The sequence below is a fragment of the Coregonus lavaretus genome, assembly GCF_964263955.1.
Source record: "Coregonus lavaretus genome assembly, chromosome: 28".
NCBI lineage: Eukaryota > Metazoa > Chordata > Actinopteri > Salmoniformes > Salmonidae > Coregonus > Coregonus lavaretus.
This window is the reverse complement of record NC_140015.1, coordinates 24,201,855-24,218,937: the sequence shown is the minus strand read 5'-3', so window position 1 is coordinate 24,218,937 and position 17,083 is coordinate 24,201,855. Positions and strand designations below refer to the sequence as shown.

General features: G+C 46.3%; 1 protein-coding gene across 1 annotated transcript in view; it reads right to left on the bottom strand.

Moving 5' to 3' along the window:
- Positions 1 to 3,181: 3,181 nt before the first annotated feature.
- The window catches only part of cacng2a (calcium channel, voltage-dependent, gamma subunit 2a), a gene marked incomplete at both ends in the record, with an annotated part of 70,767 nt that continues 56,865 nt past the window's right edge, over positions 3,182 to 17,083 (bottom strand). The window contains 2 exons of the mRNA XM_084146210.1: positions 3,182 to 3,714; positions 5,145 to 5,285. Of these exons, the coding sequence (XP_084002336.1) occupies positions 3,182 to 3,714; positions 5,145 to 5,285 (674 nt within the window). The remainder of the gene's footprint in view (positions 3,715 to 5,144; positions 5,286 to 17,083) is intronic.

The window sequence follows — 17,083 nt, the reverse complement described above, 5'->3', positions numbered from 1 at the left end:
GAGGAGGGGCATGTGAGCAGGAAGAGGCATGGTGATAGCAAGAACACCAGAAAGCATAAGTCAACAGGGGAAGAGGAAGAGGGGTGGGGGAAGGGAGGAGATAGTATGTGAGTGTGTAAGTCACAGCGGGATAGAGAATGAGAGATTGTGCAGGAGAGGCAAATTAAGGACAAGCATGTCAGCCAGACAAGATGGAGGAAGTGAGAGAGGGAGGGACAGAGACAAAGATGAAAGAGAGAGGGGGAACATCCATTCCCAAAACATATTTAAAAATGCCATCTGTGTTTGTATGGCTAGTAGGGCTAGATGTGGCCTTATGGTAATGTCAGTATCTCTCAACTCCTCCTCTCCTCCATTTAGGATATAATGTAATCCAGCCTTGTAAAATGGCTGCTACTTATGAATTCTGAATAAAAATGCCTATACTGTACATAAAAAAGCCCTATTCATTCAGAGTGCTTCGTGGACACATTCTTAGACAAATTTATGGAGAGAAGCTTTTGTCAGTGAACTCAGATAATACAGTGAATCAAGATCTCAGCACTTTGTCTAATAGAAACAGTTTGGGGTCTTTTTCTTTTCGCCATGAACCTGCTGGCCCCTTAATTTGAATGGAGTTGGAGCCCAAAAAATTCCAGGTGGCTCATTGCTCCCACATTGTACAGAGACCATAATGTATCCCATTTTTTACATTTACATTGTAGTCATATAGCAGACGCTCTTATCCAGATCGACGTACAGTTAGTGCATTTATCTTAAGATAGCTAGGTGAGATAACCACATATCACAGTCGTAGTAAGAACATTTTTCCTCAATAAAGAAGTTATCAGCAAAGTTAGTGCTAGTAGTAAAAGACCCCAAACAAGTTTTTTGGGGGAGTAGGACTGAGATGTCTTATTGAAGATACTCTTTGAAGAGGTAGGGTTTCAGAAATTTCAGAAGATGGGCAGGGCTCTGCTGTCCTAGCATCAGGGGGAAGCTGGTTCCACCATTGGGGTGCCAGGACAGAGAAGGGCTTTGACTGGGCTGTGTGGGAGCTGATCCCATATTCTCCATTGGCTCTACTGGAGACCCATTTCATGAGCCATGCTGGACAGAGAGAGACCACCTATTACTCCCTCTTACTAACAAGTACACAAACACAGCCAGCGTTGCCACAGCCTGAGACCCTTTGTTTCCACTCAGAGGGCTGCTATTATATGTCTGCATCACACACACACACACACGTGCAAACACACGTGTGCGCGCATAAACACACACGCGTGCATGCTTGCCACACACACACACACACACGCTCACCTCATTGCAGAGAAAAACGGGTGCATCAGGTCCTGAAAGTGATGCTTTTAGGGCGGTGGTGTAGAAAGGTGTGGTATATCATTTCTACATGGATAGCTCCAGCTACGGAGTCCTGGTTTTATTGCAAACCTGTGTTCCTTTTTCAGGAATGTCATGTCCTAGAAAGACACCACGCGTTGATGTGTCTTATATGCTGTTTTACCTTTACAATCATGGTTTCTCCCATATTGTAGCCTAAAGATGGAAACATGCTTGTTAACACAAGTGTTAGTACATGTTAGAGAGTAGAGACACACAGAGAGCCAGTGTTAGAGTGTATCAGAGACATAGAACAGTGGTGTTAAGTGTAAGGATACAGTAGGTTAGAGACACAGAGAAACAGGCTGATTTGTTCTCCCTAGGGTTGGTATTTTATTCATCAGGACTTGATGCATCCAAGTAAAGGATCATTCGGTTTTGGCACCTTTAAAGATTTAATTTTCAATTTGAACAACACATTGAAAATCAAAAGAAACAAAGTAATGACTAAGGCTGTGTGAATTTGAAAAATAAAATACATACATACATATATTTATATAAAGAAATAAACTAAACCATTTTTAAAAAATCAGTTTTTGTTCAATGTAGATTGTTTGGTTTCTTTCACAAAAGCATAAGATAAAATGAAGTAAATAAAAAAAACATAAGAGAAAAAATACACATGAAACATTACTAGTTTAAAGGTTAGCGTCATAGCTTTTTTCCCCTTCTAATTATCATTATCCTTTAAAACGTAAGTTTCTCAAGAGCAGATTTGCTGTAATTTTATAGCATGCATTTAATTTCTGAAATTTTGAGTCACTTAGCTTCTCTTGTACTATTTCATATTTAACTTGTTGCTTGCCTTTTACGCAAGTTTTTATTTTTGTGTTTGGCGTCCTCTTCTTTTCCTCCCCCTCTCCTCCTTCCTTCTTCGAGAAGTCGTGTTTGGAGTCTTTTTTTCTTGGTGTGAACTTTGACCCCATTGTTGTTGTTGTTGGTTTCTCTTGAGGGGTTCAACGCTCCCATGACGACCCCCCCCCCCCCAAAAAAAGAAAGCGAACAGGGACTCAGAAAAAGGCGAGAAGGTTCTATTAAAATAATATATATTTTTCTACTGTTGACTGTCTGCATCTGTCTCTCATCATGTTTCAGCAGCTCTGTAGTGTAGTGTACCTACAGTACTTTCTCTCTGGCTTGGTCATCCTTCCAGCAGATCCTAAAATAGTATTTTCTCGTGTTACCAACAGCACTTAGTTTAGTTTACTTGTTTGTTTTTTGCTTCAGTAAAGTCTGTATCTCTTGATTATTAACAATAATTTATTTACAAAAGTAATACACATATAGTACCTTTGTTAGAGTTTACAGACTGGCTAATTCTTACTGAATCCCAAGCTGCAAAAATTCACAGTTTTAATGCAGAAAATAAATAAATGAATAAATATGACAACAAATCAGAGGCATCTGGCAGGTGGTGTGATGGGAAAGTACAGCAGCTTGTTGCACCACCAAAACTGTGGAGCCAAACTGTCAAAACCAAAAGGTTATGATATCATGAATCGAATTTAAATCATAACCCTCCCCTTCAGTGCCCCACCCTCATCACCCAACCCCGCCCAGAAAAATGACTCCGTCTCTAAGGACAATCTTCCCCATTCTCCCAGTACTACCATTTACTCCAACGGAACTCAACAAACCCCTTTCAACTCTCTCAACAATGGTAGATGGGAAAATCATGCAGTTGAATGAAACAAAATCATCAATCTCTATAAACATGGAAACTCATCCTGGCCTATGGTATATTAGAGACCTGGGTGGGGGCCTCCCTGTCTCCCCTCCCTCGGGCTCTGCTCTCAGAGTTCCCTCATACAGGTGTGGTGCGGCGGTTGGCTGTGTTGGTGTTGGCTGAGTCTTTTTCCTTCTGGATACAATTGTGGACCTGCAGGAAGTTGTGGTCCCTCTCCGAGTTGTAGGTGGCGGTCGGTGTGCCCCCGGGCTTCAGGGTGTCCCGGGGCAGTGTGTACATGGAGATCTCTGTGGAGGGTAACGCGCTGAAGCCCTTGAGGCCCACGGGCGAGGTGTCGCGGGAGTGCGAGGGGTCTGTGGAGCGGGAGGAGGAGCGCGAGCGGCGCCGGTAGCGGTAGCGGTAGGAAGGGATGCGCGTGATGGCCGAGGCCTGGAGGTAGTCGGCAGCCCTGGCCCCGGCCCGGAGCTGCCGATGGCGGTCGATGAACATGTGGGCTGCCAGGACACCCACCATCTCGGCCATGATGAAGGACAGGGCTCCGAAGTAGAAGGACCAGCCGTAGGAGTAGCTGTTCTTCTTCGAGTCGCTCTTAGAGGGATCCCCTGCGTTAGCTGATATGTACACGATGATCCCGATGATGTTACTCAGGCCTGAGGGAGTGGGGAGTGTAGGGTTGGGGAGTTGGGGAGTTGGAGGGGCAAGATGAGAGAACAACAGAGGATTATGCAATCAGTTAAGACAGGAAATGTACCTTTTCACATATGCAGTAGTCCTCCATGAACCCTGTTCTACAACTGAGTGCATCCATCCACCACAATGAATACGCCATTACCAAGACAAACCTTTTGAGACAAGTGCCACGGATTCACCAAAGGATAATGTACATACATACCGTACTTCTCATTAACTGTTTTTAAAGTCTGACTGAATATGACCCAGAAATATGACCCAAGCCAGAGCCTCTGCCCTTACAGTGTTTAAGAATATAGATTGAGATCCTGAGTCAGATCAGTTGGGACAGCACATAACATGATTATACCTATGATTCACATAGGGCTCACAACCTATGATAGGGATCATAATCATATACTCATATACACTGAGTGCTCTTTCCATGACATAGACTGACCAAGTGTATCCAGGTGAAAGCTATGATCACTTATTGACATCACTTGTTAAATCCACTTCAATCAGTGTAGATGAAGGGGGGAGACATGTTAAAGAAGGATTTTTAAGCCTTGAGACAATTGAGACATGGATTGTGTATGTGTGCCATTCAGAAGGTGAATGGGCAAGACAAAAGATTGAAGTGCCTTTGAACGGGGTATGGTAGTTGACAGACCTGTAGGACGCACTGGGCCAGCATTCCTGTGGAACACTTTCGACACCTTGTAGAGTCCATGCCCCGTCAAATTGAGGCTGTTCTGATGTTGAGGCCTAATGTTTTGTACACAGTGTATATATATCTACTTTGACTGTAACGTTTAGTCACGGAGAGAAAGAGAAGTGTGTGACACAGTAGAGCTGGGATGATGGATCATTGGGAAAGTATGTCAGGGACACCATATTTTTAGAGTTGAATCCCAATGGGTAGCTCCTAGCCCAGCAACCAGATCAGGAGGAAATACGTGGATAAAGAGGGAAGAATGGAGTGCGTGACTTGTGGCTGCTACTGAGTGGAGGCTGAGGAGCTGACTGAGGAGCTGCAGTACCGGGGATGACCAGCAGCAGAGAGAGACTGCTAGTGCACTGCACCTTGGCTGGATTAGTCAACAGTCTCTTCTTTGCAGGACTTACATCCATATGTACAACTGTTCTATGTAAGTGTACCATAATAACATTGCATGTTAGTGACTAAAAAGTAGTGACTGAAAACATTTGCATTTGTGTATACTTTCTATCAATGGAACCAACTCATTTGAAGCTCATCTCCCTAATGTAACCATTACTATCCCTCTCCACCATAGCAACTGTTTCTCTCTTTCTTTTTCCCCAGTCTTCCTTCCTCTCTTCCTCTACCTGTCCTAGATACCCACCCCCTCCTCTCTCTCTTCCCGTCTCTCTTCCTCTCTAGACTCACCTGCAGACACAAAGAAGATGCCTGCACTGAGGATGATGTTGTGGCGTGACTTGTAGAACTCGCTGGCAGCTATACACAGCCCTCCCATGAAGAGCAGGATGACACTGAGGATGGGGAAGATGCTGGAAGCTCGCACCGCACCTGAGAACAGAGAGGACAGGAGAAGAGACAAATAAAAGAGGGGGGGGGGGGTATATAGGGATAGAGAAGGAGAGAGAGATAGATAGGATAAATAAAATCATAAATATAGCATGATAGGAGAGGAAGAATGAGAGTGAAAAAGAGGGGAACAGTGAAAAATGAGAGGAGAGGGAGAGAAAGGAGAGAAAGCACATTAGACTCCATCCCAACACCAGCTCCCTATCTGAGCCACATCATAATCAACACTGAAAGTCTCCATCAACACCAGCCAGTGAGTGTATCCCCTCAGTGAGCCTCTGTTACCCGACTTTATGTAATAATGCCATCTGACTACACACGACACAACACTCAGTTAGCACACACAGCTCCCCAGATTGGGGCGTTGCATTACGCCGTGTCATGTAGTGCAAATGACATTAACTCCATCAGAGCTCCAGGGGCCTAGCCTGGCATGTAGGCTGTAGAGGGATGTGGGGTGATGAGGGGCGTTGCTCTTCAAACCAAGCTCACGTCCTTGGCTGATGACAGCGCTAGAACTGAAGGGTTGAGGTACTGATGACAGAGCTAGAACTGAAGGGTTGAGGTACTGATGACAGAGCCAGAACTGAAGGGTTGAGGTACTGATGAGCATTAATGTGTTGACGATGGAACCCACAGGTGAGACTGAATGTCGTGCTGAGGTCTATAGAGCATAGAGGAAATACTTCAACCTCCTCAGGTCACCCTTGCCCATCCTTCCTTCCCTCTTCCCTTTGTCCTTATGCCTCCCTCCTCTCTCACTCTCCCGTCCTCCCTCTCCTCCTATTCCCTCTCTCTCCTGTTTAACATGCACACTTAAACTTTCATCAGGCTGGTTACATTTTCACCACTTCACCTCGTCTCTCAGCGCGGCTGCCGCCTCAGCAATTTCCCCAGCTTCTCCTCAAAATGCTGACGCCGTCGCCGGGGCTGGGTGGCTGCGCGCTGAACTCTGCCGCCTGCACCTCCGCGGGGACCCGGGGCTCCTGGCGGCCCATCTGCCTTCCCTGCCTACCTGCTGCCCGCCTCCCTCCCTTCCCCACTCATCCTTCCCCACTCATCCTTCCCCCATGCCCTAACACGCCACATCACACAGCCTCCAATCCCCTCCATGCACGATAGGGGAGAGGATAGCCACGGTGAGCCCACAGGCACCCAGGGAGAAGGCAGCAGCAGCAGGCCGACAGCTGCAGAGAGAGGAGGACTGGGCCAAGTGGGGGCCATGGCTGGCTGGGTCACCATCACTCACTCACCCTCCACTGGGCCCACAACAGTAACTACAGTAAGACTGGAGACAGGAGTAACTGAGGAGGCCCTGTAGTGTACTGAGGATGGATGTTCATCAAGACTGCATTGATACTGTATGTGGTTGTGGAGTTATGTATTACTAGTAGGAAGTGTGTTTTGTGTTTTATGCCATTATTATTTGTAGTGCTGTATCTCGGATCTGTGATATCCATCCATAGCCCTCAAACATGTTCATGATGTGTCTATATGACTAACTCTGAGCCCTGCATATCCCAGGCCTGTACTTCCCATACAGAGGCATGTAGATAGGACCGCACTCAACATGATTAACGCTGTTTTAATTTCCTCATCCTCTGTCCTCCGTCTCTCTCATCTGTCTTCTTCTGACTGTCTGCCCTCCCTCTCTCACTCATCCCCCAGCATCACATACCTTCTCCTTTGTCTCATTCTTCTCTTCAATCTCTCTCTTAACTGTCTCTCCGCCTGAGCAAGGGAGGATTTGTGAGGTAGAGTACTCTTTCTTCATCTTCATCTCTCTCTCTCTCTCTCTCTCTCTCTCTCTCTCTCTCTCTCTCTCTCTCTCTCTCTCTCTCTCTCTCTCTCTCTCTCCCCTTCTTTATCTCTCTCCATCCCTTCATCCTCCTCCTCTTCCTGTCCTGGGAGCAGAGGGAATAGTGGGGTGTAGAGTTACATGTGGCGTGGTGATTAAATATTAAGTTGTCCTGGGAGTTGACCCTGCTCTTTTGTCCCCCTTCTCACACCTCCCCCTCCTCCCTCCATCCCTCCAATCTGGCCAGTCACACTAAATTACCTGGGAGAGGGCAGAGGGGCTCTTTCTCATCCCTCAGCTTCATTTGCACAGACAAAATAGGGATAAAGCGCCAGACAAATTGTATTGATTGTTGACAGAGAGAGTTTTTAATACTGCAGCTCTCAAGGTGACACCAATGTGAAGAAAACCTCAGAGAGAGAGAGAAGAGCCGGCTGGGTGGTTGCTGGGTAAGTTTGCCACGTTGAGTAAAAAAACCTGCACATTCGGCTGAGTTGAATAATTTAGCTCTTTGATATGTTCAGCTATCATTTGGGCCTTGTTAAAAAAAACAATGTAATTCTTTATTAAATGCATAGCTACAGTGAGGGAAAAAAGTATTTGATCCCCTGCTGATTTTGTACGTTTGCCCACTGACAAAGAAATGATCAGTCTATAATTTTAATGGTAGGTTTATTTGAACAGTGAGAGACAGAATAACAACAAAAAAATCCAGAAAAACGCATGTCAAAAATGTTATAAATTGAAATGCATTTTAATGAGGGAAATAAGTATTTGACCCCCTCAGAAAGATTTCTGGCTCCCAGGTGTCTTTTATACAGGTAACGAGCTGAGATTAGGAGCACACTCTTAAAGGGTGTGCTCCTAATCTCAGCTTGTTACCTGTATAAAAGACACCTGTCCACAGAAGCAATCAATCAATCAGATTCCAAACTATCCACCATGGCGAAGACCAAAGAGCTCTCCAAGGATGTCAGGGACAAGATTGTAGACTGTCACGCCCTGGCTCTGGGGACGCTTGTATGTTGAGCCAGGGTGTGAGTTTTCTTTGTTTGTTCTAGTTTTGTATTTCTATGTTGGCCAGGGTGGCTCCCAATCGGAGACGGCTGTAGCTCGTTGTCTCTGATTGGGAGCCATACTTAGGTAGCCGTTTGGCATTGTTTTATGTGGGATCTTGTTCCAGTGTAGGTTTGTGATTATGCTAATAAATAAAGGTATGTTCGCCTTCCACGCTGCGCCTTGGTCCTCTGTATCTGACGATCGTGACATAGACCTACACAAGGCTGGGAGTTTGCTTTGAGTCAAAGATTTAAGAATCACTTATTGGACTGAGAAGCAGTTGGCCTCCCAGGCAGAACTCCCTAGATTAAGACCATAGGGGGAAATCTAGAAAACAACTACAGTATAGACTTTTGATGGGGATCTTTTCAAGGGCAAGAGTTCTTACTATAGTAGTTTACATTGCTGCAAGAATGGTATCAGCCAGCAGCACACTCCAAAGTGCACTGACCTTCACAGTATCCTCCCAGCATGCTGTGTGCCTTCCCTCAGTTCAGGCTGCAGTTTGCTGCGCCAAGTGCCCCTGGGTTTGGCTAAGCACGCTCTACCTACGAAACGAAGAAAGGCTGGGGTCCCTGCAGATTTCTTACACCAGAACTCACTCTATTTTACTATAATGTTGAATATGTCAGTGAAGTGTTCGCTTAGTGGATGTATGAAATTCGTACAGGCGTTTTTAGGAGGGCTCCTGTTCCTTCGTTCCAGTGAGGGCATGAGTGAGGGCTGGAGATGGAAATTCTCGGAGGGAGACGGAGAGATAACTATGCCCCAAGGCAGTGTGTGCTGCTCTTCCTGCTCTGAGCTACCTCCTCCCAGGGAAAAATACCTCAGCGTTGCCAAATATAGGAAGTTTCACATCTTCTTTGGTTCTTTTAAGGGTCTGTCAGGGGTTTGGCTCCTGCCTGGACGGGTGTGTTTTAAGATGGCAGACAGACTGCGGGACGCTGGACAGACAGACAGTGTTCTCCAGCTGAGTATAGGATTGATTATCACAGTAAGTGAAGGTTCCTCTCCACAGTCATGCCAGTGTGATGTGTGGCTAACAGTGGGCTTTAGTGGACAGTAGTAAGATTTGTGTGAGTGAGAGTAGATGGCTTTCGGATTGAGAAACTGCAGTGGTGTTTGAACAGCTCGACTCAGAGCATAACTTCTGATAAGCTTTCACTAAACTTTCCAGATGTAATGAAACAACCCTCATACAGTACACTCACTGTAACAGCCCAACATTAATCAATGAACCAACAACACACCAACCAACCCTCATACAGTGCACTCACTATAACAGCCCAACATTCATCTATGAACCAACAACACACCGTACGCCGACTGTGATTAGTTATCCTACTGCAGCAGGTACAGTAATATCCCATTATCTGAGCAAGACATTATTCTGACTTTGGGCTGCTGGGAGGTGGCTGTGGGGACTCTCCTGCATCTCTAAAAGCTGTCAATCTCCCACTAAAGCTGGAAAACAATGACCCTATCCAAATGAAAGCTTTGACCTCTCTGCTAATAGCCAGAAACAGCGGCGACCTCGGCCGCGTCTTGTGTTTCCGAAGTCCCTCTTGGCGACTCGCCACATGAAAGGCAGAGCGCTAATCGAGGATGCGCTCTGGAGCTCTGTGATTAGCAGCCAGGTCACCGTTTTGATTTGGGTCGAGGTCACCATCACAAAGAGCCTTGCCAGGCCCCCCTTCTGTCTGTGTGGGTCGCCTGGGACCTATTTGGGGAGCAGCATCTCTGCATCCTCACCTTGTTCCCTCCCTGTGTTCTCGCTCGCCCACTTTGCACTTTCAGTGTCTAAGAAACAAGCCCAAACCGTTACCAGTCAGGGTGGTTATTAAAGTAGTGACACACAGCAGCCCTATCCTGTCCTTTATTAGCTCCACTACCACATACCCTCCATCCTGCCTCATTGGATAGACAGAAAGAAGTCCTGCCTGGGATGGATGTGTCCCTGTCCCTGCCTGTCATTGCTCCTATTATGATGGGAAAGGAGTAGTGATGACTGATAGTGGCTTGTTAGAGCTGCCCAGCCCTGCTTTTCCGCCGGTCTGTGAGTGCCAGTGTGCGTGCCAGGCTGCCCGCAGAGATACAGAGCTGGCACCTGGGCAGCGACAGTGGCACTCCTGAACACTGACTGACCCCGTTCTTACACACAACTTCACACAGACTATTGTACACATATGTACAGTGGCTTGTGAAAGTATTCACCCACCTTAGCATTTTTCCTATTTTGTTGCCTTACAACCTGGAATTAAAATTGATTTTTTGGGGGTTTGTATCATTTGATTTACACAACATGCCTACTACTTTGAAGATGCATTTTCTTTTTGGTGAAACAAACAAGAAATAAGACAAATAAACAGAAAACTTGAGCGTGCATAACTATTCACCCGCCAAAGTCAATACTTTGTAGAGCCACCTTTTGCAGCAATTATAGCTGCAAGTCTCTTGGGGTATGTCTCTATAAACTTGGCACATCTAGCCACTGGGATTTTTGCCCATTCTTCAAGGCAAAACTGCTCCAGCTCCTTCAAGTTGGATGGGTTCCGCTGGTGTACAGCAATCTTTAAGTCATACCACAGATTCTCAATTGGATTGAGGTCTGGGCTTTGACTAGGCCATTCCAAGACATTTAAATGTTTCCCCTTAAACCACTTGAGTGTTGCTTAGCAGTATGCTTAGGATCATTGTCCTGCTGGAAGGTGAACCTCCGTCCCAGTTTCAAATCTCTGGAAGACTGAAACAGGTTTCCCTCAATAATTTCCCAGTATTTAGCGCCATCCATCATTCCTTCAATTCTGACCAGTTTCCCAGTCCCTGCCGATGGAAAACATCCCCACTGCATGATGGTCTTCATGGTGCCGCTTGCTTGGTGGTGCCCCTTGCTTAGTGGTGTTGCAGACTTTGGGGCCTTTCAGAACAGGTGTATATATACTGAGATCATGTGACACTTAGATTGCACACAGGTGGACTTTATTTAACAAATTATGTGACTTCTGAATGTAATTGGTTGCACCGGTCACGACTTCCTCCGAAGCTGCCTCCCCTCCTTGTTCGGGCAGGCTTCGGCGTTCATCGTCACCGGCCTTCTAGCCACTGCCGCTCCATATCTCATCATTCCATTGGTCTTGTCTTGTCAATTACACACACCTGGTTCATATTCCCCTCATTAGTATGTGTTTATATGTTCCCTCTGCCCCCTTGTCCTTGTGGGTGATTCAAATCAAATCAAATCAAATGTTATTTGTCACATACATGTGTTTAGCAGATGTTATAGCGGGTGTAGGGAAATGCTTGTGCTTCTAGCTCCGACAGTGCAGTAATATCTAACAAGCAATATCTAACAATTTCACAACATATACCCAAGAATATATACATATATGGACAAGCAATGACAGAGCGGCATGGACTAAGATACAGTAGAATATTATAGAATAGAATGCAGTATATACATTTGAGATGAGTAGTGCAAGATATGTAAACATTATTAAAGTGACTAGTGTTCCATTTCAAGTGGCCAGTGATTTCAATAGGCAGCAGCAGCCTCTAATGTGCTAGTGATGGCTATTTAACAGTCTGATGGCCTTGAGATAGAAGCTGTTTTTCATTCTCTCTGTCCCAGCTTTGATGCACCTGTACTGACCTCGCCTTCTGGATGATAGCGGGGTGAACAGGCAGTGGCTCGGGTGGTTGATGTCCTTGATGATCTTTTTGACCTTCCTGTGACATCGGGTGCTGTATGTGTCTTGGAGGGCAGGTAGATTGCCCCCGGTAATGCGTTCGGCAGACCGCACCACCCTCTGGAGAGCCCTGCGGTTGTGGGCGGTGCAGTTGCCGTACCAGGCGGTGATACAGCCCGACAGGATGCTCTCAATTGTGCATCTGTAAAAGTTTGTGAGGGTTTTAGGTGCTAAGCCAAATTTCTTCAGCCTCCTGAGGTTGAAGATGCTCTGTTGCGCCTTCTTCACCACACTGTCTGCGTGAGTGGACCATTTCAGTTTGTCGGTGATGTGTACGCCAAGGAACTTGAAGCTTTCCACCTTCTCCACTGCGGTCCCGTCGATGTGGATAGGGGGGTGCACCCTCTGCTGTTTCCTGAAGTCCACGATCATCTCCTTTGTTTTGTTAATGTTGAGTGAGAAGTTATTTTCCTGGCACCACACTCCCAGAGCCCTCAACTCCTCCCTGTAGGCGGTCTCGTCATTGTTGGTAATCAAGCCCACGACTGTTGTGTCGTCTGCAAACTTGATGATTGAGTAGGAGGCGTGCTTGGCCACGCAGTCATGGGTGAACAGGGAGTACAGGAGGGGGCTGAGCATGCACCCTTGTGGGGCCCCAGTGTTGAGGATCAGCGAAGTGGAGATGTTGTTTCCTACCTTCACCACCTGGGGGCGGCCCGTCAGGAAGTCCAGGACCCAGTTGCACAGGGCGGGGTTCAGACCCAGGGCCTCGAGCTTAATGATGAGCTTGGAGGGTACTATGGTGTTGAATGCTGAGCTATAGTCAATGAACAGCATTCTTACATAGGTATTCCTCTTGTCCAGATGGGATAGGGCAGTGTGCAGTGTGATGGCGATTGCATCGTCTGTGGATCTATTGGGGCGGTATGCAAATTGGAGTGGGTCTAGGGTGACAGGTAAGGTAGAGGTGATATGATCCTTGACTAGTCTCTCAAAGCACTTCATGATGACAGAGGTGAGTGCTACAGGGCGATAGTCATTTAGTTCAGTTACCTTTGCTTTCTTGGGTACAGGAACAATGGTGGCCATCTTGAAGCATGTGGGAACAGCAGACTGGGAAAGGGAGAGATTGAATATGTCTGTAAACACACCAGCCAGCTGGTCTGCGCATGCTCTGAGGACGCCGCTAGGGATGCCGTCTGGCCGGCAGCCTTGCGGGGGTTAACATGCTTAAATGTCTTAATCTCGTCGGCCATGGAGAAGGAGAGGCCACAGTCCTTGGTAGTGGGCCTTGTCAGTGGCACTGTGTTATCCTCAAAGCGGGCGAAGAAGGTGTTTAGCTTGTCTGGAAGCGAGACGTCGGTGTCGGCGACGTGGCTGGTTTTCCTTTTGTAGTCCGTGATTGTCTGTAGACCCTGCCACATACGTCTCGTGTCTGTGCCGTTGAATTGCGACTCCACTTTGTCTCTATACTGATGTTTTTCCAGTTTAATTGCCTTGCGGAGTGAGTAGCTACACTGTTTGTATTCTACCATATTCCCAGTCACCTTGCCATGGTTGAATGCGGTGGTTCGCGCTTTCAGATTTGCGCGAATGCTGCCATCTATCCACGGTTTCTGGTTAGGGATTGTTTCATGTGAGATGAGTGTAGCTCGGTGGAGCTACCTGTACTTTGTATTGCCGGGGTATATTTTCCCCGTGTGCCTGTATTTGTTCCAGTGCGCCTATTTTGCTAATTTTGTACATTCAGCATAACTCCATCAAGGGAAATATAGTATTCTTTCTAACAAAGATATCTACATATATTTCAGGATGATGTGTATCTCTGGAAATAATTTGAAGTCATGGAAACATTACAGTTTTGAAAACATAGCTTGTCCAAAAAAAGTGGTCTATTGGCACAATTTGAGCCTAGGACAGGGGAAAGTTAAGCCGCCTACAAATGGCTGCACTGAATGAAATATTACCACTACCCTTTTAAAACCATGTCTGGCATTATTTCCCAAACACAATTAAACACAATCTCTTTTTTGTCTTTTAATCATTTTAAACCTGTTTTAAGCCTTTGTTACCTCATATCCCAGTGATAATGCCTTGCATCACACCTGGAAAGAAAACACTTGAATTTGCTCAACTTGCCATTGGCTCAACAATTGTCTCAACTTACCCCATGACCATTGGCTCAATTTACCCCATGGCAAACATTTGACTATATTAGCCCACACAGCTACAAACCTCTAACACAATAAATTAATTTGACTTGGTGAAAATCCGTTTTTTGGACCTAACTTGCTTACCACTTTTTCCATGTGGTTTCTTCCTTCACAGACTCCATGAAATGATGTCCTTTTCCTAAATATTTGGTCAAATTATCAATTTTGTGTATGGTGTTCTAGAAACAAGGGTGGCTCAACTTACCCCACTGTCCCTTACCAACACTACCCAACACAGCTCAGAGTGACTCATAATACTGTACCAACACTACCCAACACAGCTCAGAGTGACTCATAATACTGTACCAACACTACCCAACACAGCTCAGAGTGACTCATAATACTGTACCAACACTACCCAACACAGCTCAGAGTGACTCATAATACTGTACCAACACTACCCAACACAGCTCAGAGTGACTCATAATACTGTACCAAAACTACCCAACACAGCTCAGAGTGACTCATAATACTGTACCAACACTACCCAACACAGCTCAGAGTGACTCATAATACTGTACCAACACTACCCAACACAGCTCAGAGTGACTCATAATACTGTACCAAAACTACCCAACACAGCTCAGAGTGACTCACAGTGACTCACAGCCAGGGATCACTCTATTGCATTAACGCCACATAACACATATTCACACTTACCATCATGTCCATTTACCAGTACATTACCAGTTTACGGCTTCAGTATATAAATAGCATATTATGTTGTATACACACAGAACACGCACACACGTACGTACACCAATAAATATGCAAAGAGTTCTCTTGACAAAGGCATCTCTTTGAACCTTCTCTCTCTTCTCTCCTCTCTCTCCCTCTCTCATTGACAGTGTTGTGAGAGGAAATTAGCATTGGCTCTTAATCAGCCTCCCCCAGCCCTGAATGTGCTGATGTGCAGGACAGGGTCATGCTAATCAGGTGCCTCAGCTTCCAGGCACATTGATTTAAAACTACAAACACTTATTAATCCAGCCCCGCCCTGCTGAGCCCCCTCCTCCTCCTCCTCCTCCTCCTCCTCAATACTCAGTCTCAACCAAGAAGCCTCCTGTAGGAGGCTGGTGAGGGGAGCATAGCTCATAATAATGGCTGAAATGGAATGGTATCACACACATGGAAACTATGTGTTTGCTGTGTTCGATACCATTCCATTCATGCCGTTCCAGCCATTACTATCCTCCCGTCCTCCCCAATTAACGTGCCACCAGCCGCCTGTGACACACATATGCACACAAAGTTATCATATGCACTCAGAGTTGCACACAAGCATGCGTATGCACACTCTCACACTACCCCTATACACGTACACTCTCTATATGCACACAGACCTAAGTTCTTTTTTTTTTTTTGTCTTACACGGAAAATCCAAGTACTGTATGACATAGGCCTACAGTGGACTGCATGCTCTCTGACATTACAGTCCCCCACTGAATATCGCTGTCATATTAACATAACATATCACACAGCAAAATCCCTATCCACACACACCCCTCACACACTCATCCACACACAGACTGGTCACTGGAGCACAGTGGAAAATAATCTGGGCCGCCCGGCACATTGAAGTCCCTTCACATGACAGGCCTGCTCAGACAATTAAAGACCACATTTCAATTACTGTAATTACCCTCCACTCCACTGCTGATGTCCCCATAGACCAGGCCTACCCGTCTGCCTGCCTGCCTGACAGCACTGTGCCATAGCTAGCTGCTCTGGGTTAGCTTAGCACCAACTGCCCAGAATCACTACTCGCTCTGTTAGCTTAGCATTGACACAACAGTAGCCTACATAATCACTGCTGTCTGTGTTAGCTTATCTTAGCCTTAGCATTTACACAAACAGCATAGTAGCCCATAGACTAACACAGGGTAGAGGAGTCCCTATTAGTTTGAACACACAGTAACCCTACTTAGTCTGTTAGCTAGCTTAGCAGCCAGAACAGCACAATTAGTAGCCCAGAGCACAGGGCAGAGGAAGCTCAATTTAAAATTAGCCTGGTACAACAGTGAATGGCATGATAGCACAGAGAGATGCTCCAATACATATGGATAAGACTGGTAATACTGTGGTTTATGTCACGATATGCCACTGTTAGCATAGTACTACAGCATGCACTAACATGGGTCAATACAGAGAACCCCTGCATTGAATGTGTATATGTCACAGTGTGTGAAGGAAGGCTAACAAGTGTCCGTATGCAGTCACAAATAACGGTTGTGTAATCTCTGTGTTACTGTTACTGTCCCTGTGTTTACGAGATACATTCTCTCACCTCCGAGTTTATGAGAGAAGGCTTCCATATTTCCAGCCTTAATGAGATGTGTAGTTAGAACGCTGGCACTTCCTCGCTCCACCAGGCCACTAAAATGATTGCCTTTTCATTTATGGGCCAGTGTGTGTTTATGTATCTGTCGATGGACTCCATATTTGTCGCCTAGGCCACCACTGTTACACAGCTACACTAAGACATCTCTCTCTAGCTACCTAACACCACACAGTAAATCCAAGTGGACAGCCACAGTAATAATAGGCCCTAATAGACTCCCTTTAAGGCTGTCACTCATGATTAACACATTATCCTGATGACTATCCTCTCCCGAGGCAGTGGAGGTCATGTGATGTGACCCTCCCTCTGGTCCAATGGCTGTGACCGTGGTCCATGGTCCATGGCCCTGGCCCCAGGCGGAACCAGCGTGACCCATCAGGGCTCAGGGCCGAGCGACCGGCAGCCCATCCTCCCTCTGGAGCTGGAACTCCCATGCTGGGCCACAACCAATGATCTCCCCCCTGTCGCCTACACCCCCCATCGCCCCCACTGTCCCACCCCTGCTGGCCTACATGCAAGCCCCCTGTGTGTGTCCTGCCCCAGACCCATTGATTTTATTGGGCCAGATTAGGCCAGAGACAGATTAGGCCAGAATCCAGCCCCCCTCTCTGTATTAACTATGTAGCTCGTCACACCATGCTCTGACCCCTAGTGAACCCTGGCTAGGATCCACAAACAGAGAC